This window comes from Nelusetta ayraudi, unplaced genomic scaffold (assembly GCF_046127955.1).
Source record: "Nelusetta ayraudi isolate G7.1 ecotype Tasmania unplaced genomic scaffold, CSIRO-AGI_Nayr_v1 ptg000090l, whole genome shotgun sequence".
NCBI classification, from domain to species: domain Eukaryota; kingdom Metazoa; phylum Chordata; class Actinopteri; order Tetraodontiformes; family Monacanthidae; genus Nelusetta; species Nelusetta ayraudi.
The window spans coordinates 1,210,001-1,231,580 of record NW_027466140.1 but is presented as its reverse complement, the minus strand read 5'-3'; the positions used below and the strand labels follow the sequence as shown (position 1 = coordinate 1,231,580).

The 21,580-nt window shown below is 47.2% G+C and overlaps 1 protein-coding gene across 2 annotated transcripts in view; it reads left to right on the top strand.

Annotated features, from left to right (window-relative positions):
- dock2 (dedicator of cytokinesis 2) overlaps positions 1–21,580 on the top strand; it is an 84,758-nt gene that overhangs the window by 12,903 nt on the left and 50,275 nt on the right. For both annotated transcript variants that reach the window (XM_076046738.1, XM_076046737.1), the window contains exons 18-24: positions 1,591–1,688; positions 1,865–1,954; positions 2,129–2,229; positions 4,810–4,944; positions 7,362–7,470; positions 7,901–7,971; positions 9,574–9,680. In XM_076046738.1, the coding sequence (XP_075902853.1) occupies positions 1,591–1,688; positions 1,865–1,954; positions 2,129–2,229; positions 4,810–4,944; positions 7,362–7,470; positions 7,901–7,971; positions 9,574–9,680 (711 nt within the window). The remainder of the gene's footprint in view (positions 1–1,590; positions 1,689–1,864; positions 1,955–2,128; positions 2,230–4,809; positions 4,945–7,361; positions 7,471–7,900; positions 7,972–9,573; positions 9,681–21,580) is intronic.

Here is a 21,580-nt window from a genome sequence, read left to right as displayed (position 1 = left end):
GGGTAAAGGGACACGTCAGTCCGATTTATGGTGATGCCCTGTTAATGAGGTTAATGCCCCGAAAAAGTGTGTGTGTGTGTGTGTGTGTGTGTGTGTGTGTGTGTGTGTGTGTGTGTGTGTGTGTGTGTGTGTGTGTGTGTGTGTGTGTGTGTGTGTGTGCTTCTGCCTGTGAGCGGTCTGTCGGAAGAAAGTGACTCTGTCTGTGTTTTATTATCACAGATCAGAGTCATTTGTCCTACATGGTCTCACACACAACCACTCACACACACACACTTGGGTTCACCTCCACGTCCGTGCACGCGGAGATGTGCCGCAACCCGAGATGAAGGCGGAGTCAGACACAGGTGCGGCGCAACAGCTGTTGCCGGGGAAACCGGTCCATCACTTTAATGAAGATTATTCTGCAGTATTAATCACCTGCACCTCACACACAAAGTCCCTCTCTCTCTCTCTCTCTCTCTCGATCACACACACACACACACGCACACGCACACGCACACACGCACACACACACAAGAGTGTTTATCCATGTGGGCACACGGTGTTGTTTGGGGCCACCCACCAGATGTGCGGCTTGGCGCGGTGAGTCACAGATGATTGGAAGAGGGGAGAGAGAGAGGGGCGAGCCTGCAGCGAGGGGGGGAGAGAGAGAGAGAGTGAGTGAGAGGGAGAGGGAGAAAGAGATGCTCAAATCTGCCGCACGTCACGCCGAAGCGGAATTAATGACCGAGACTGTGGATCCGAATGTTCAGCTCAGCTACGTCTTAGTCAGCAGAGCAACACGTGCACGGGCACGCACGCACGCACACTCTGTCAACGTGAAAAATTAGTCACAACGCTGAATGTTGAGGGTAAAAAAAAAAAAAATTGCATTTCTATTGTCTCAGCGCTCGGAAGCATCCTCCAAAGAGAATGGAGACAAACCTAATGGACCACAAGTCAATTCATCGTCGGCGATGCTCTCGGTGCTCCCTTGCCTTTGTACTTCCTCCTCACCTCGGACTCACCTCCCCTTCAGCTGCCGTCGCTCTGACTCAGCCTCTAGCCTCTTCTTTCTTTCCCTCTGCTTTAGAGATTTCTTTCTTCAACGTACACAACCGTCTTAAATGAAATTGAAATACTAATACCGTTGAAGGCACAGAGCCCCTCTCTGATGTTCCTAATGCTCGAGAAAGAGTGCAATATATATCACAGCCATTCATACCCTCTTCTGGAACACCTTGGTGATAGAAGCTGGCAATAATTAAGAGTCCCACACTGTGTAAATTTCACTTTAGTAATCAGTGTTTTCCAGCAACATTGTGCATTTCTATTTTATCAATGAATTCCTCAGAAATGGGAAAAAAATTCAGTCCAACTTCAAGTGTGCCATATAACACTTTGTTAAACTGGCCTGTAGTGACGTCACAAAGGGCTAGAAAATAAAGTTTGTACATTTTTTGTTTTGTACCGTTTTAAATGTTTCTCCCTAAGAAAGTAAAATAATGCACTGTTAAATATTTGCCGTCTCAGTCGTGAAGATATTGTTGCAAAGTGTGGAAGCTTTTCTGATCAAAAAAACTACTTCCTGTCTGTTCCTGCCCTCTGCAGTCGGCTTGCTGGGGCTGCTGAAGTGGAGAACCCGGCCGGAGCTCCTGAGGGAAAACCTGGAGAAACTCAAAATCATTGACGGAGAGGAGGTGGTCAAGGTGAGGAGCGTGATAAGTGATAAGCAGTGTGCTGCCCGACACCAGCGAGACCTCAGTGGACCGCTCATATGACCGTGTGTGTGTGTGTGTGTGTGTGTGTGTGTGTGTGTGTGTGTGTGTGTGTGTGTGTGTGTGTGTGTGTGTGTGTGTGTGTGTGTGTGTGTGTGTGTGTGCAGTTCCTGCAAGACACTCTGGACGCCTTGTTCAACATCATGATGGAGCACTCCCAAACTGACGACTACGACATCCTCGTGTTTGACGCGTTGGTGAGTGTGTGCTCACCACTGCTGAGAGGACGGGAGCGTGTGCCTTGCGGCTGAGTTCTTACCAGGCTCCGTGTGCCAGAAGTCTTTACTCCTCCCTGTCAGACTTAATTCCCCCCCTCCAATAAAAACGCCTCATGTTTAATGCGGCGCCTCATATCCGCTTCTGTCTGCCAGATCTACATCATCGGCCTGATCGCCGACAGGAAATTCCAGCACTTCAACACCGTGTTGGAGGCGTACATCAAGCAGCATTTCAGCGCCACACTGGCCTATAAGTAGGTTATATCACAAGATTTATTATTATTATTTTTTTTTTTTACATTTTTATCTTCTCTATTTTGGAGGCTTTTGTAAGATGAACAAAGGCATCTTTCCCATTGCCATGACTGCCAGTTCACTAAACTCCTTTTAAAGTGACTCAGCATCGGAGTCTGTTTTCTGCCGTGATAAGGAAGAAAAAAAAAAAAACTAGCATTTATTATAAACCCTACCTTTTACGAGCAAAAAGTCTCTTACCTGTGCTAAAAGCACAGTGATTCAGTGCAGCATTGGAGTTTAATTAGTTGATGTAGTTGTAGATGAACTTCTCCAGCGAAGAGACACTGCTGTTGGATTCTTCGAGTGTCTTCTTGGCACAACAAGTGAGGTTTCATTGAAAATCTATTATGGTGGAAGTGAACGCTGAGATGTCTTGCGCGGCTCCATTAGCATAGGAGCGTCTCGGCAGGCTTCTGCTGTTTTTGTTTGCCTTTCAAAGGAGGGATTACATGACTACTTTTCACTTCTGACTCGGGGAATTCAACAATGTCCTGTGGGTTCCGGGATCCTGCAAATCCCATCGGATGACTTCAATGCGCTGTCACCTCGCCAAATAAACAGACGTTGTACTTGAGAGTGAGGAAAAATTCTGCTCTGAAACATGAAGATATATTTTATTAATGTAGTGTTTACATTGTCAAGCTAATGGCGCTGCAAATCAGACAATTGACACGTAAAATCATTTTGAAGGTGGTGCTGATTTGTTCACCTTCCAAAAGGCCAAAAACCTAAAAGGAGAGATGTTGGCTATGGAGAAAACAGTATGGAACCATGAAACAACTGAATTCATCAAAGATAATTAAGATCAACATTTGTTTGTTTCTGCTGTTGTTCACCTTAAAAAAAAAACTTTGAAGACTTTCTTTAGAGATTAATTTGTTCATCAAGATGTCATCCAGCTAATGCTAACTTGCTCTCTTAGCTTTGTTGCCAAGGGGGGTGACATTGATTGAAGGTATCTTGTGTTAGCCTGCTTGTTGTGTGTGTGCTAAACAAGCACATTTGGTTAAGCTGGCTGCGGGCAAACGGTAATCATACAGAAACTAGCTCAACATTGGCTTAAGTTGTATCGATACATTGACTTACCATGCTGTGCTAATCCATTGTTTTACCACTTAGAGGATGGGTCACGTGACAGGTCAGCAGCCTGGTGCTGCATTGTATTTGGCTGCCACATGAGGTCAGTGTGTGTGTGTTGGCGCCTGGAGCAGCTGACTGGGCGGATGCTCACGGTGCAGTCAGCCAGGCAGGGTTGGTTTTTTTTTAACCGCGTCTCCGCGGTGCTGCAACTGAAGGCCTCCGGCATGCTTCCCACAACCTTCTGTCTGCCTCCGACACTCTGATCATTCACACCACTTTATTGAGTTGGCTCCAGAGAAAACATTTGTTTTCCCCGCCAGAGCTTCTGTCAAGAAATTAGAAGAGAGTCTGACTCCGCCTGCTCTCCTTCTCCCCACACCTGTTATTTTTTTTTTTCCTTGCTTCTGCCTGACTGCTTCTCCTCCTCTTGGCCCTCTTTCACCTAATTATCCCTCTACTCTCACCCTCCTCCTTCTCCTCCTTTTCATCCTGCTCTTCCTCCTCCTCCTCTCCCGCCACAGAGCGCTCTCCTCTTTGCCTGTCTGCTCCTCCTTCCAGGCACTCATATGTCTCCCAACTCTCTATCCATCGCTCCCGTGCCACTATATGCTGATGTACACCCTCTTTAAGAGGGTCACTGCAGCTTAATGCCTATCAGGCCAGAGGCTGTTATGTAAAACTCTCTCTTAGTCACTCTCATTACATTTTAAATTTTCTCTTGCTCATGGGAAAAAAAGAAGACTAAATCCCCCTGTGCAAAGTCAAGCACCTAAACAAAATCGGGGAAGACTGAAATGGCAATAATGGAATATAGTCCAGGCCAGCCTCACCGCACTGTGGTCAGATTACAATCCATCTTTTTATATATTTTTTTTTCCCAAAGGGGACTTTTATGGTTTTAAGAGGATTTGGAAGTTTTTAAACCAGTTAGATGTGATCTCCGCTGTGCCACTTGATGGAAATGGAGGGATCATGAAGCCTGTCTGCCAGTCTTCATTCTGGCGATATGAATATGCCAGTATTGCACGCTGTAAAGATAACTCACAGCCAGATTGGGAAATATTTGTCGGGCATAAACTCGCACTGAACCGTCGGCCACCCACTTCTCTCCACGCCGCAATATTTATGCGCGTGTGTCTAAAGTTGCCTTTGGGCAGCAACATGTGTTGAATATGGATCGTTTCTTTTTTTTTTTCATCCTCCATCTGAGAGCGAATAAGACAGTCCGTGGGCCCTTATGAAAGCTGCTTCTGCTCAGGTGTGACGCACTATTTTTGCTGTTTACCTTCCTCACTTTCCTCCTCTCGCTCTCCCGTCCTCACTCTGCCGCTTCTCCGAGGGCAAACTGGACGTCCTAACCAGTTGAAAGCAAAGCACCGCTGGTTCCTTGTCCCTCTTTTACAGCGTCTAATTCAGTTAAAATGGAACAAGATGCCTCCCGTGTCTCTGTCTTCCAGGAAGCTGATGTCGGTGCTGAAGAGATATTTGGACGTGTCCAGCCGCGGGGAACAGTGCGAGCCCATCCTCCGCACCCTCAAAGCCCTGGAGTACATCTTCAAGTTCATCGTCCGCTCGCGCATGCTCTACTCCCAGTGAGTCTGACACGATAAAAATAAACATGTGCCTCTTTAATCACTTCTTTTTGAGACTAATTCCCGAAGGCACAAACACAACCGCCATGGATGAAGGAATAATCAGCTTTTTTTTTTTTTTTTTTTTTTTTAACAACTGTCCGCGAAAAGGTCTGCAAATTAAAAAACCTCCCCTTTGACAGCTAAGATGATGATGAAGTGCTGTGTCCACTGGAGAGCTCTAATGATGCCGACGGCCTGCTGAATGGTCCTGCAGCGGATAAAACCTCTAACACTCACAGTGCTGAGGTCAGAGCCGCGGCACTTGATAAACCTATAAACACTCTTTACAACTGCAGGCCAGACGTTGATGCTGACTGATCGGAGAAGCGACCCGCAGTCGTGTGGTGTGACTCGCCTGAGTCACTTGAGCCCAATGTTTGCTTGTGTGCAGGCGTGTGAAACAAAATCAAGTCTGCGACCATATAATTTGTCCGTCGGTGTGAAGTAAACCTGCGTGATGTGTGATGTCTCTCTCATAGTCCTGTGTGTCAACATTTGTCGTAGAATTGTGCTTCATGATAGTTAATAGTTCTCAATATTTACATGTTGGGGATAGAAATTTGTCTGCCAGCGGTTCTGGCCTGTGAGACTTTAGGATCACACAGGAAGCTCTGACTCATATTGAACTCATATTTTTCAGGCATAAATATTATATGAATCTACCTCTCTCCAGAAGCTCAGACTAAATGATCGGTGTCACTGTTTGTGAGAAATATGTAGGATAATATTGGCAAAAGAATTCGATGCGTCCCCCAATTTGCGTCCCCGCTGTTCCGTGAGGGACTTTGCAGCCTTTAATTGTTTGAAGTGATGTTTGTTCAGTGATGTGAGGGGGCCGGTGGACCGGACAGAGGGAGTTAATTAGTTCAAACACACAAGCATGACATTTATTCGAGAATAAATTAAACCATGCAACTAATCAGTGCAGTTGCTTGTATGTGCGTCCAACTGCATGCTGCAGAGACAGTAGTTGTCCACATCTATTAGCAGCCCTTCTCTCCCCCCCCACCCCCCACCCCTACACTTATTAGAAATGGTAAGCAATGACACCCGGGCTAATTCAAAGTTTTCAGTTTTAAATTAGCCCGGCTCTGCTGAGCCAAGTGTTGCACAGTCATCGAAAATGTGCTATTCACCAACGCACTGAACAGCATTTGTGTCACTGATTAATCGCAGTGTTTCGGCTGATTGGTGAGAGTGCTGCAATTAGGAATCATAACAAGGGTCTATTTGTGGCTGATTTGCTTTGACAATGAGTTCATCATTTACGTGGAACATGTTTTTGTGCCTCAGATCGTACACGACATACAGCCCCCCAGTCTGTCTACACGCCATCTGTTATATTACTTTGTGTAGCTGTGTGACACAGGGATGTTGTTATGCTTGTGTGTGTGTGTGTGTGAAATGTGTCCCATAAGTACCCATTAGCGCGGCATTGCATGTTACAGCCGGCCGACTGTCATCTTAATCCAACTCCGGCGTCCTTGTCCTCCGAGCCGCGTCGACCATTTGCCTATTTATAGTCGCATGTAACCTCAAAGGCCGCAGCATGCCGGGCTCGGCTAATGGCCCCCGGTTCATGCGCACGCAATAATATTGCATCTGTCGCACCGGCACTGACCCCTAGCACGTCTGAAGACGGCCGTACGACACGAGCGTGCATCAGCAAACAGGAGCGCCGGGATTAAGCGGCACAATGCGTCTGCGATCGGAGCCCTCCTCCGCAAAGAGCCCAGTGATAATACCTCTGTGTGCCACCCCTTAATCCCCCCCCCCAACACACACACACACACACACACACACACACACTCCCCACACGCTAGATTCGCCGTGTGCCACATGCTAATCCTTCCCCGCAGCACTTGCATCGTCTATTGTAATTAAAAACTGCACAGCTCCACTGAATCGGGTGGAGATTGCCGGCACACGGGGGGGTGGAGGAGGTGTGGGTGGAGATGTTGGGAATGGCCGGGAGGAAAGTTTCGTCGGGGCGACTTGAAGTGAAGGGATGGCAGCGGGATGTTGTGTGGGCTTTTTTTTTTTATTGTCAGAGATGCCGAGCGGCAACAAAGATAATGGAGCGCCAAAGGAAAAAAAAACAACATAAAGTAAACGCTCAGTTCTGTGGGAGGCGTCTCGTCGTGTATGAAGTGATGTAAGGTGCTGCGGCCGCTTCCCGTCACTCCTCATCTGCAGCCGTGATTAAGATGCACTCCAGTTCCCCTCCGTTGACTTATCGCACGCCCCGCCGTCAGCGGTGGGATGGAAGCAAACATTTGCCTTCCGCCTCTCCGCCCTTCTTCCCTCTTTCTTTTTTTTTTTTTATATATAAATCACAAATACACCCGTTTGAGCTTCCTGCGTGTCTCCGTCAGGCTGTACGAGGGGAAGGAGCAGGCCGAGTTCGAGGAGTCACTGAAGAGGCTCTTCGAGTCCATCAACAGCCTGATGAGGACGGACTACACCACCACCCTCCTGCTCAGGGTAATCACACGTCCACGTACGCAACGCACCCACCCAGCGTGTGCGTGCCGTGAAGGTGCAATGGCTGCTGTGTTTTCATCCACAGTAGTTGGCAGCCATATTTATACATAGACTGTTTATACCTTTTTTCCAGGGCCTTTCAGTCATCTTCCTTCACCTTCCTGTTTTCTCTCACTGTGATTCTCATCTCATCACCTTCCTGAATCTTAATATCTTCCCCACATTGACTTGAAAAAACTTCTTAAAAAAAAATCATGCCAGGCTGAGTGACCTCAGGAAAACTTAAATTGAGCCATATTTCTTTCCCTCAGCAACACCTTTCACAGGTTCTTAATTAATCTGCCGTGTGTGTGTGTGTGTGTGTGTGTGTGTGTGTGTGTGTGTGTGTGTGTGTGTGTGTGTGTGTGTGTGTGTTTGTGTGTGAGATCAGGTCGCTGCTCTGAAGTACCTGCCAACGGTCCTCCACGACGTTGAGAAAGTGTTTGATGCCAAACTCCTCAGGTACTTCTGGCCTTTAAGTGCCTATATATAAACCGCATGGACCCACACCGGGTCCTCACGCCTCACCTTTGCTCCCGTTGAGATGCACTAACAGGTGCCACACATTGCCGCAACTGTCCTATGACTTCTGTCGTCTGCTCCTCCCATCACCGTGCAGCTTTTACCTTCTTCACCACGAGAAGAAAATCTCATCAATCTGACACACACAGGCACGCACACACACACACACACACGCACACAAGCGCTGTCTGAACCTCTTTGACGCTGCCTGTGGTAAATTGACTATTTTTGTGAAACCATCAAAGAAAATCCTCTTGAACTTCTTCACTCAGGTTTTACTGTCAGCACTTCTGACGGGCAGAATGACTTGGAAAGACTCACTTAACCTCCCCGTGACCCACAATCAGACAGACAACATCCGGTTTAGTTTACGAAAACCGCCTCATTATAAAGTAAACACCTCAGAAGCTGCAGCCAAAGTAGATGTTTACTGTATTTTTTTTCGTTCTTATTTTTATACTCGCTTTGTGTTGTCTCGCTGTGACCCTGTTGCTCTCCTGCCACTTAAATGCGTTGTTTTTAATAATGGCAATTTATGTCCAACACCCTTCATTTTTGTCTCCCGCTCTCCTTGACTGGGGCGTGCATATATTATCTTTAATTATTCTCATTAGATGACTCTGATCCTAAAGCGGCTCGCTGGCATCCGCCAGCGCATTCAGGCGCAGGGAGATTATATGCAGAGAGGTAAATACATCCATCACTTTGATTTTTAAACTTTCAACAGTCTCTGCTGCATCAGTCATCGGACATGCACCACGGCCAGCTGTGGCTGAGCGCCGTCGCCGTGCAGGAAGTGGAATTCGCCTTCTTTTATCGCCGTCGACTTTGTGAATCGCACACCAGCTGTGCAATAAACAAACCGATACAAACAAACACAATGGCTGCACAATGGCGCAGCTGCTTTTGTCCGCCTTTTTTGCGCCTCTGCACGGACGGGAACGGGCCGGCATTTTGGGTTTTAATCAAATTCATCTCAGACGATTAGAGGGCCCGATAAGTCTGTGCTGGGCCCCGTGGGTTTGATCCCTCGCCAGCTTTACGCTCATGAAAATTCAAACAAACCTTTTTTGTTTAGCTTTTGGTAGTGCGCTGGTGCATTTCATTCTTTTCTCTTTTTTTTTGCACCATTACTGAAAGTGCCTCTGCAACCTGGATGGCATAATTAACAAAGGCAACGGGAGACATTGGGGTTTTCCGGCTCAAAACATTTAATCTTTCTAAGTGGCACTGGGGCTTGCAAGCAGTCTGATTAATTATTGCTAAATTGAGTTTGGAGAAGAGGGTGAGTCACATTTGTACCTTTACTCAAACAAGATGACATCATTTCTCTTCATGAAGTCTTTACGGCTGGCCATGTACCAACGCTAACTTTTTGTAGCAGCTTAAAATCTACTGTACAGCCTCTGAAAGGGGCCCTATCATGGCCATATCCAGATTTGATAAATCAATTTCAGTTGTCCATCTCCAACAATAAACAAGTTTTTGTTTTGGGATCAAAAACACTCTTTTTCTTCTCTTGTGCCTGCTTTCCTCCTGCAGCCGGTTACTCCATGACTTCTACTCCTGCATCCCACCCGAGAAGCTCCAGAAACAGAAGGTGGCCTCGATGACTGAAATCGTCAGCAGCCAACTCTTCCAGCGTCAAGGTGCGTCACTTTCTCAGATTGCGGTGAACCTGATCGTTGAGAAAAGTGCCGGTTGGGTACAAAAGTGCGGGTTACAAAACAACTTCTGGCGTGTCGACCGATGCGGAGCATTAGTCGCTTGTAGCTTAACGGCTGAGATCACAGGAGAAGATCTGTTATGTAGTAAATATTTTCTGTCTGGTGCTGCCGTGGACGGACAGCTGCCCCCGCTGAGGTTTATGACCGTTAAAGGAGTAGATGTACTTTCAAGGTTTTATGTCCATGTGGCGAAATGGATAAAAGTATGAACAGTAATGTTCTGTTCCCTGCAATCCAGTAAAGCCCCCCAGATTAAAGCCACAGACGAAAAGAGAAACATGTTTTTTTCTTTTGGTTTGATGCAGCACACAATTACAGCCTAGTCAACACACTCTATACGTTCAAACAAAATGTTAGCAGGAAAGTAAAACCTTTATTAATATCAGTGCAATAGGCCACAATCAGATAATATCTTATTATTCTCATCCAAAGGAACATCCAACATTCAAATCTGCATAATCTGATGTTGTGGACTTTATCTATCACACCTCAGAGGTCGGTTTGCCAGACGATTCAAGCTTGAAGGAGCAGGTTCAACAGAACAGTGTATTCTGGAGAAGTGCACAGCCAAGTGTGTGTGCCTTCCCTTCTTACAGGATTGGATGCAAAGCAGGGCGGACACACAAACAGGTGACAGTCATTAGCGTCATTAACTCAGCATCAACATACAGGCGGCATTGACTGTCAGCGTGAAGGCTGCATTCATTGTCGTGAGGTGATGGTTCTTCTTTGTAGTCAGATGCTCCTCATGTGAGTTTCAGACTTACTTGCATATGGATCAGAAGACAATTGAGTGTGGCCCACCAGGGTGTCTGTTTCAATAAGCAGTACATATAAATTGTTATTTTCCATTACACTGATGCTGCAATTTAAAAGCAATTCATGTTCAACTGTAATATGACTCCCGGTGAAATGACGAGTCCAGCTCCTGATATTTCTGCTGGCTCAACCGTATGGCTAAGGGATGCAAATGAACACAGCCAAGCTACCTGTTTACTGATGGTGAAGCCTCCGCACAGTGCAGCACACCACTGCCACCACCACCACCACCACACAGATGTGCAATGGATGAAAATCACACGCTGATCTGAGCATCTATTCGTCAGCCTCCCTGCTGGATCCTCAGCACTGCAGCTGAAAATGTGAGTTATTGCAGGCGGGAGGAAGAAGGAAAAAATAAATAAAAAAAAGCCTTCAAACCTCAGGAAATGCTGGGGGTGAATATGGAGGGAGATAAGTGTCATCCATATTAATGCCACAGGAAGTCACCTGCCAGAGGGTTGGGTTGACGGCTCCATGTAATCTCCGGAGCAGATAAAGTTCAGTGTCCCCCCACCCCCCAACCCGCCCACCCACACATACACACCCACACCCACACACACACACACACACTGCAGCGCTGCAGCAGGGTCATTAATATGTCACTTCTCTCTCCATTCCGCACTGAAGTGGGTCCTCCCAACATTTCTTTTTTTTTTTGCATAATTGCCACGAAAACACAAGTTTGTCAGTGTGTCATGGTACCTCGGAGAGCACTCGACACATCGCCCCCACCCAGTTCCCCTCTTCAGCTCAATTATGCCCCTCTAATATTTCTGTAGTGGGCTGAAAAAAGTGCTACTTTGCACTAAATAAGAACAACAGCGACAGGATACAGCGGGCGATTCTTGCTGCAGCTGTATAATAGACTCAATAACAGGGCCCCGTAATTGAACCTTCCTAGCGCACAAACAAGAACTGGACTTTGCGAGGCGAGGCGCACACTCGTTTCTCATCTGCACGAGTGCCTTTCCACCTGCACTGTGCCAAGAGTTGCTTTGCACCCGAATGAAAGGTGAGAGTGTAATTTGTTCGGCTCCGTGTTTGCGCCGTGAATGCTGCTTCTGCTCCGTGTAACAGAGGCTCTGCTCATTATTCAGCGACTCGCCGCGGAAGGCAGTCGTCGGTCAACGTATCGATCCTGGGTGTGATGATTGATTCCCCCGCTGGGGGTGAGACGACACGCTCGGCCCTTTGGCTAGTTGTCAACACACTCTGAGTCACTGGGAAGGAAATCAAGGGAGTGGGGAAGCGACTGACACAAGTCACTGCAGAGGAACTGGAGGGTGTGAGAGCATGATAGCGAATAAGAAAAAAATCATGGCAACATGGGACGTCGTGCCAAAATATGCATGTTGGTGGCAAAGAAAGCAATAGAATTCTCAGTCTGGAACTAGAGTTTCACATCAATTTGAATGCAAATGTGAATCATCCTTTTTTCCCCCTCAACTCAGTCATCCTGAAGTGTTTTGTGACTGGAGGAAAACACTTCAACTAGGAGGCAAAGTCAGTTGCAGATTGTGGCGATGCCAAGATAATAAAGTGCAGACAGAGAGAAAGAGGGGAGAAAAAGAGAAAATGAATGGATTACTTTCAATGGCAGCACTTGAATAAGAAATCAGGGAAAAAAGAGGGAAAGAGGGATGACAGTCTAAGTGGCGAGGGGGCAGGAGAGGTGTGCGCGGAGGTGTGGGGGAGATTAATGGCGGGGTGGAGGAGCGGAGCCGAGGGCTGCAGGGATGCTGGAGGAGGAACACAAGGTCTGAGAAAGACGGGGAGAGAGCCAGCGAATGGAGTTGCAGGGAGAAGGCAACAGTTGCTCGGGGAGCTCGAGTTTGTTGTGAAAGAGCAGCCTTGTTTTGCCATTAAGAAGCCCAGGAGTGATTAAAGTTTAAGGCCTGCTCACACTCCAACTGCAAACCTGCTCGCTGCTCTCCCTGGCTCTCATTCCCCTGCCACCGAGTGTGTGTGTGAGAGTGTGTGTGTGTTCATACCCACACACACACGCGCCGGGGTGTTTTCAAAGATTCATTTGCTTATTTATTGCCGACTTTTTCCATCTCGATCGCCGCCTCGCCTGATGAGGGCTGACACTCAGGCTAATTGAGATGCATTCTGAGCATGGAGATGCTAACAGGAGGGCCAGTGTGTTGTGGGGTGGCCTGCCGACAGCAGGCAGAGACATGCAGGACAGACAAATAATATATTTATTATGGCTAATGGCCTCCGATGTCCTATCACTGCCGGGCAATGAATATTTAATAACCTGCACCTGTCCATCTGTCTGTCTGAGAAGACCTGTCAGGACATCCTCTAGGGGGAGCTGTCAAAACCCAGACAGTGGACGGGAGCAAAGATTGTGTGTGTGTGTGTGTGTGTGTGTGTGTGTGTGTGTGTGTGTGTGTGTGTGTGTGTGTGTGTGTGTGTTACTATGACAAGACATTACTTGCTCAATCATGCCTGATGGAGGGTGAGTATGAATAATCCCAGAGATCATTATTTTTCTTTTCACTGTATGTAAGATTTCAGTGCATTTGGTGAAAATACTGGAGAGCAGACAGATAAAAAACAACAACAACAGAGAAACAAACCCCACTGGCAAAGAGCTTTGCTACCTTTCACCATAACTTAACATTTGTACAACCAGAGACACATCCGCCCCGTTTCCTCCGCAGCAAGGTTTCCACTTTTCGTCTTCCCTGGAGTTCTGAAGGGGGCGGGGCTCTGTGCTGAAGAATGCTGATTGGTGGAACTCACTTTCAGCGCCCCATGCTTCCATTTGCCCGTAACCTTTAAGGCAGTGGCCATCTGCAAACTTGTTAGTTCCATAGATGGATGGACGGCTGACAAATGTAGAGCACACACTGAAAGAAATTGGTGAATGGGTGAAAAAGCACAAGCTTAAATTTAGCTTTCGACATCAAAATAAGAAAACATCCAACATCAGTCGCAGTGCGTCAAACAGTAATATAACCAGGTGAACAAATTCCTAGAAATCAAAGTTCTTGGATGTCTTGGTGGAAAAGGGCCTTTTTTTTTTTTTTTTTTTGAATTCTGATGGGAAACATGTTGCTTTGATTCTTCCCTCTGCTCAAAATGCCTGAAAATTTGAACAAAAGGAAACCTTAAAATTGTTATGATTTCTTTGAGCTAATCTGGGGGGATTTTGGGAGAGGAGGAAAACAGTTAGACAGCAAGGTGCATAAAATGACTCTGGTGTCCTTGTGGCCTGTTGTTTTGGCAGTTTTGCTCTATGAAAACAGACTTTGTGTGTGTCTGTGTGTGCGTGTGTGTGTGTGTATACACACATTTCTATTTGTTTCCAACCATGCGTGTGTTTCCTCATGGCTAGTCGTGTCCACAGGCAGAGTGTGAAGGGATTGGTTTTTTTTCCACCCGCCTGATTTATTCAGCAAACGCTCCTGGGATTAAGCCTCCTGGCAAGCTCATACTGTATATGCAGTGCACCGGCGCTGACTCACACACACACACACACACACACACACACAATGCGCTCGCGATCACACTGGCAACACATACTGTACGTACACGGGCGCATGCTGTCACGGGGGTTAATCTGTTTTTGTTCCAAAATTAAATTGACGCGGCGCATTACGGCTCAATTTGGGCAAATTAGAACGGCGGCAGCCAGTGGCTGTGACAGATTGAGGGGCTTTAGCGGCGACGGAGGCGCGAGGGGGAGGGACGCGGAGGAAGGGGTCAAGGGATGAGTCTGTCATTTTGTTTGCCCACTCGTTCCCCAAAGCTGGTCAAAGTTTCCGATTCAATCCGCTAACCCCCGGCATTTTCTCAGCCGGCCTGTCATCCACCTCCCATCTGTGCTGCCGGAGGAAGAGACGGAGGTCATGTGACGCCTCTGGCTGTGGACATGGGAAAAGCCCACGTGCCTGTGTAGCACATACATTTGCAATTCGCCTGCCCCCTGCCCTGCAACCCCAGCGACCTGCTGACCCCTCCCACCTCCACCGCCAGGATGATTGACAGCTTTCACAAAGTGTCCATATACCACCGCCGGCCCCTGTGCCATTACTAAATGGCTCGCGCCGTCCCGCGGCACATTATGCATCATATAGTGTCGACGGCCGCGTGTATTCCCCTTTGATTACTCAACAGATGCATGTCAGTGCTCGATGGCTGCGGATGAGTGATGCACCGCACGATCGCTCCGGTCAGAATTTAATCAGCGCTAAGTGATCCCGCTTGTCCCCGGCCTCCCCACCAATAAGCATTAGCGACAGGCCGGCGTCGGCCGCCCGCTTGCGAACACACCGACGCGCTTCTCTTTTCACCGGGTGCCGTTTGATTGAGCTTCAGAAAAAGCGAGACGTAAACAGACAGCCGGCTCAATAGCTCTCTGCCCTCCGCGGAATCCTTATCTTCGCCGGGTTTTTCCGACCGCCTCGTCTCGTGAGAGTGAAGGCGAAAGCTCCGCGTGCGCGAGCGCTAGCCGGAGGTCAAGCGAGACTTTGTACGTGCCGGAGGGACCTACGTTTTTTACTGCTACGCCGTTCTCCGAGCCGTCTCCCCCGCGCAGCTGGTTCGGACCGTAATTTCAAAGCTGTCGGATCTGCGAGCGCTCAGATGTGTGTCTAACAGGTTGCTCGGTTGTCCGATAAGCCCCCTTTGCATCCATATGCTGCTTTTCTGAGTTATACGGACGGATCAGAAGACGGAGTGGGGGAATCGTAAAGCGTAATTGTCATCTAGCTGTTTGTCCCCTCTGGCCATCTCAAAAGTAATTCTCCTCACTCTGTAATAGAGTCGCTACTCTCGTCTCCTATGCTTCCCTCTTTGCCCCTTGCTGTTTGGTGTGCCATTGTGAACTGCATTACGTGACATTTAAGTCTATTACATCACCTTTTTTTTTTATTTATAATGCCTGACATTAACTGCATTGAGATTAAGCTCACAAACAGCCAGGAGAAACAGCATGCCATCACTGTCAGGGTATTATAGCTATTAAAAGAACCACTGCGGTCTGTGCTAAACTGTAATGTGTACATTGTCAGCCTGACGGCATAGTGGCCATCTGCTACGTGTGCCATTGTGTTGTGGCTGCTGTGTCCACTCTGACCCTGAGTGTCTAGCGGGCCCTTGGCCGGGACTTGGACGAGGTGACTGAGAGGTGGATGAAGGAGGGACGGAGGGCGGGAGTGGCAGGGTCATCGATTTCTCTCCAGAGAAAGAGTGCCGTTTGGAAGGCTTTGGATAAAACGCCCTAAGAAAAGAGGGATGGATGAGAGTAATGGAGCAGGGTGAGAGGAGTTTGATCATTTCACAGAGTGGCTCGGGTCCCGCAGTCCGCTTCGGTCTCATCTAAATTCTGATTCGTGCCAGCGGTTGATCCCACCGGATGCCACGTGTACAGCAAGTGTGAAGCGGAGCGGAGTGGCTGCAGCCTAATGGTCACCTTTATTTGGAGGGAATGTGTCAATAGCTTCCTGTCCTCTGCACATAAGCTGCTTCTTTTGTTGAGGGTTACCAAGCCCCCTCTCCCCTTCAAAGTATGATGAACTACTTTTTGTGCTCCACTTTAGGGCTTAATTGTCCCCACTGGGACTGCAGGTCACCTCGTAGCGGCAACAATCTCGGTGGACGCCGATCAGGCCGAGGATACAGCGACTTAAATTGGACGTAGCACCAAGAGCTGAATGCCACCGCAAGGCCTCATCTAACATTAGTCCATATGGCGCGATTGATCCAAGCTGCTTTAGCAACAAATGCCAGCAACAGACAAAGTGATCGGTCAGTTTAATGGTCACATATAGAGTGGAGGAGGAGAGCCGAACAGGCTGAGAGGAGGCCTGGTCATCAGTGTGTGACTCATCCGGCGCCAGAAAACACTGGGTAAATAAATAGAGACTGCAGCATGTTTTTAATCTTTGCTTTAGCAGTGAAGGTATTGTCTGGACTGCAAATAAGAGCAAAGAATGAGTTTATCTCATGGTGTCAGACATTAGGAAACATGAGGAAAGTCATTATACTGCGGCAGTCTGATTTGTTTGATTTCTGCTGATTTGTGGCTTTTCCTTTTGCTGACAGTGTTTCTTCCGCGTGTTTGTTGTGTGAAAAATGCACCATAAGGCAGAAAAAACACAGCGTACAGTGTGATGTTGTAGCGCAGTAGCGTTGTCGTGCATTTGCTCCCTAATCCTGCTTCTTTGCTTTTTTTTTCCAAACCACGCATGTCAAATACGTTTAACTCCGACGCCAAATCGAAAGAGGGATTACAGTAAAATGTCGACGCCTGCAAAAAAAAATAGAAATTTAGAGTTTTAAGTTCACAAGGAGGCTCGTAGACTGACGCAAAAGAGAGCAGGTGAGAAAGACAAGTGAAGGGTCGGAGGAAGAGCGGACGGGAAGTGACAGCCACACTGACACGGCGAGATGAAAACCCTGCTGAGTGATACACTTAGGCATCATCAATTGAGAAGATGGTTGGCCTGATCCCAACCCCCCCACTGCACCCCCTCTTGGCTCAGAAGATTTATCCGTTTATGTCCCTCCCCTTCCCCCAAGAAAACCCTCTCATTATCATATTCCGACTCTATATCCCCCAGAAAGCGCGGCTAGGGACGGATAAATGGGCAACGAGAGGAGGAAACAACTCTCGGGATGCAATGAGATCTCGTCTCATTAAGACGTCCAATAGTTTAATGTGGCTGCTTGTCAAACGGCAAGAAGGCAGAGAAGGAGGGAGGATGGGACGAGCCGGCTGCTGAGCCATCGGGGCTGCTCGCTGTGCGCCGGCGGGTCATCGCTGTCGGCAGCCTGATGGTGTGAAAAACCTGCTAACCCAGACAACATGAGCGCACATTGAAGAAGAGAATTCAGACTTTTGGATGCAGCCGTGAGCGATGCAGACAGAAAAATGGGGCCAGCTGACAATTAATGACAATTGACTCTATGCAAGAAGGAGAAACTACAGCTAAGAAAAAGAGAGTTTCTTATTGAATATCGACGTGAGCTTTCGCCTCCGTTGCTGGCTCTAGCGGTGTTGCGCCTTCACATGAGTGTATCTATCAGCACATGGTGTAAATCAGTGGGTAAAAATATATGCCCAGCCCTGGATTTCCAATCCATCCGTCAGTGCCCCTCGGCGAAGCTCTCTTCCAGTGCATGGCTGAATTGATTTAGTGCTGCTCTAAAACCGCAGGCCAAAGCGTACGACACACGCGGCTACTGTAAATCACGCGCGCGAGTGGAGCGTGGAAACAAAGGTGTGTTTGCGGGAGAGCCGGTGCAGCTTCTGAATTTTTCAAACTGGCCCGGCATCCCAAGGAAAAGCAGCATCTCGCGTAGGCCTTGATTCTTTCTTTGTTGCTGCTGTTGTGTCCCAAAGTTTTATTCTTTGAATTCTTTATTCCCCCCACGGCGCCGTCGACTCCTCAGCCTCTAACGCAATGGCTCTCGACTGGCTGCTTCGTTAGAAAATAGCCTATAGCGGGCTCTGACAAACAGAGAGCTCTGCAGAAGTAGTTTAGGGTTATAGGATTAAGGCCATGACTGCCATTGGATCCTGGCAATCCTCGCACAAGGGTTCTCCATTTGTATGCAGCTACAAGAGAGAAGAGAGGTTTAGAGAGGGAGCGCGGCTCCAGCAGGTATAGAGCTTCAACCTGCCCACCGACACCGTGGAAAAATACAGGAGAAGAGGGCTTTTGACAGCGTGGAGCGGGTGATTGGTTGGCTGAGTTGTACAGAATGTCCATTACGCGGTGGCAAAAAAACGAGTTTTACCTCCGACATCGTCGTCGTTGGAGTCACGCAATTGTGACAAATGAAGCGCTAAGTCGACATGACAGAATGGAATCCGGGAGTGATGGTTCCAAATGTGGGGGATTCAGCAGAGGGAGAAAACAGATTGAAAAGACAAACAATATATTATGATGGATAGGTCAGACATTGCTGGATACCAACAATAAATAAAGGAATAAAACAGAACAGGACACATTGATAGTTTCCAAGACACAGATGGTAAGAGAAAGTTACATTTTCCATTTTTATTTCTTGTTTTGCACTCAACCTATTTTTGGAGGGTTTAGTGAGTAACACCTGTTCCCCGTGCTTTGAAGTAACATAACGTTCCCTCGTATATCTTTTTTTTTTGCTGTATGATCTGGATGCCAGCTGAACAGCAAACAAACGGAAACCCGGTAAGTTTAGTCCTGTGTTTACAGCCATCCGTAGTTTAAGCCTTTTGACTGAAACTACCTTGTTTTACCTTCTGCACGTTTAGAAAGGCACAAAAATCCACGGCACCACTACTGTGATCTCCGTGGTAATTGCATCAATGCCCTTGAAGCATTTTCAGTGGACAGTTGTTATTGTGGACTTTTTCGGGTTTTACATGCTCTTACTGTAGCTCAACAGTCTAAGTACATGTCGGGTTTCCCAGCAGCATGTCTGCGCCACTGCTCTCTCTGCTCGTGATGGAGCAGCCAGAGCGTTCCTTGCTAGGGATGACCAAAGCTGAGCTGCACGGCGCTGAAGCCGGTGTTCCAACTGGGCTTAAAGCCCAGAGGAGCGTGTTGCAGTTCAAAGACGTCCCTGAGAAACTGCCTGTTCAGGCTGAGGCAGCACATATTAACATTCCAGGCTCGGCACGACGCCGAGAAATACCTGCAAAAAGTCTTGTGCATCAGTGACTGACGAACATCAGCCACGAGTCTTGAGTGTGCAGTATCACCGACGCAGCCTTTACCTCATCACGTCTGATGCTCATATTCAGCAGCTCTGGGGGCCATTTTGAAAGGAGGGGGAGTCTGAAAAAGCGAAAATCAAAACAGATAACACCCTCACAGATCCGTGAAACCAGACTGCCGAAGAGCAGCAAGCATTAGGGGTGTCGGCGGGTTTTCTTCAGACTTTCAGAATTTTAAGTTGAGCAGCAGCTGCCGACTTAGATGGAGATTTTTATATATATTTTTTGCGCTCTGCAAGCAAGAGCTCCCAGAAGAATGCAGTTTTATACATAGAGTGTAGACCAGGGACTGTGGCTGCATTTCCATCACGAATTAAATTAGTGGAAATACATACAGCCTCTCTCTTTCGCGCTCTCTCTCTCTCTCCCTCCCTCGCTTGCTCTCGTGCTACAGGGATGTTGGCAAAGTAACCAACGCTATTGTTATTATTGTCAAAAATAACAGCAGTTCAGTCTCTAAAATCTGAGTCTACTCTCTGAAAGTTTGTGCCATTAAACGGATGGTTCACTTCACACTGCTGCACATCTTAAGTAATCTAACGTAGCAAATCCAGGTTTTCACTGATGTAGACAACTGAGACTTATTGAAGTCTGCTGCAATGGTGTCATCGACGTGTCCGAAAGATGCAGCACTCCAACTTGTCTTGAAAGGGTGAGGTTAACACCCCCGGAATAGTCACACCTGCTTCCAATCCAGAACCCGTCTGTTTTGGCACCTTCTGATAGCACGTGAACCGACTTTCTATACTTGCATTTGCCACATGAACGCAGCTCTCATTTTAAAATTCCCCAAAACTCTTCAGATTAATGCAAGGCGCCTCTCTTGCCTGGAACGCGCCTGTCTGCATTACTATTCATTTTCAGTCTTCTATTGTCTTCCCGCGAATGCGCCGAGTGCCGTCGGGTTCTGATCTTGGACGTTGCCTTGGCGGGGATTGTTTTATTTGCCCGTATCCACTCTGGAAAACGAGGAACCACGCCCTCCATCTTGCAACCTGACCTTTTGACTCTTCCTCACCTCCCGACGTCTGTTTCACTTTCACCCCTGTGAACACCAAAAAACACCAGCCGGGGTTTGTTTCTCAGATCAATAAAACTCATGACTCAGGTGGCTCCGGGGTCGTCGCCAGAGAATGGAGTTTCTGCCGCTTTAATGGTACATTGAGTCCCGGAAGATGGATTGATTAATATCTGCTCTCTCTCTCTCTCTCTCTCTCTCTCTCTCTCTCTCTCTCTCTCTCTCTCTCTCTCTCTCTCCCTCTCTCGCTCGCTCGCTCGCTCACACATATACTCATACACACAATACGGCTATAAACCCAGCATTGTTTCCTGTATACGAATGGACGAGAGAGATGATGAGTTTCTGCTGTGATGGATTAAACAGATTTAACAGGGTTCTGAGTCAAACACAAAGCTGGCAGCATTAAAATAATCACCAGCAATCTTTTTAAAGGGCACCGATGTGGGAGGCTCCCTTTCTGTTTTTTCCCCCTCGTATTCAGATAAAATGACATCTGTATTTGCTGTTACTCATCATATCAAATATGATGTTATGCGTTCTAGGCTGTCACACTGTCTCACTTGCACATTCACAAGTCCCCTGCTTTAAAGCCTCTGAGACTTTCATTGACTTAAAGACTTAATTTATTCATTAATGCGACCCAGCCCTCCGCCACCAATGTTCTGTTTGTATTGACGTGACTGTTATGATGAGGCTCTCAGCAGGCACACAGGCTTGGCTCAGTTAATAATGGAGCCAACGACCAACGGACTAAATGAGCTTTTAATGGGCTCTGTTCACCTGCAGCAACTGGAGGAGGAGGCAGCGCCAGATGAGCAATATGAAGGAAAAGAAAAGACAAACGGATACTCTGTTTCAATATGGAGTTGGGGCCGTGGCTTTTTGACTTCTGAATGATTTTGCAGTGCTGAAATAGCTATTTAAAGTTAAACCCTCAGATACAAGTCAAGGACAATGGTGTGATTCAGTTTCAAGCTCAATAGTGTAATTTGCTGAAGGACAGACGGAGATTTTGGAATTCATATGAAGGCCTAAGGCAAAAATGAACCATGTTTTTAATCATACTGGCTCATTAATGATGTAGAGGAGCTTCCAAAAGATGTTCAAGTTATATAATGATATTTTTTTTAAATATATTTTTTTAACTTTTTAATGTAACCAGAAGAACAAGAAGAAAAGTTTCTCTCTCTTGCTCTTTTTTTTTTAAAAATTTGTTTATTTTTTATTATTATTTTATTTATTTTATTTTTTTATTTT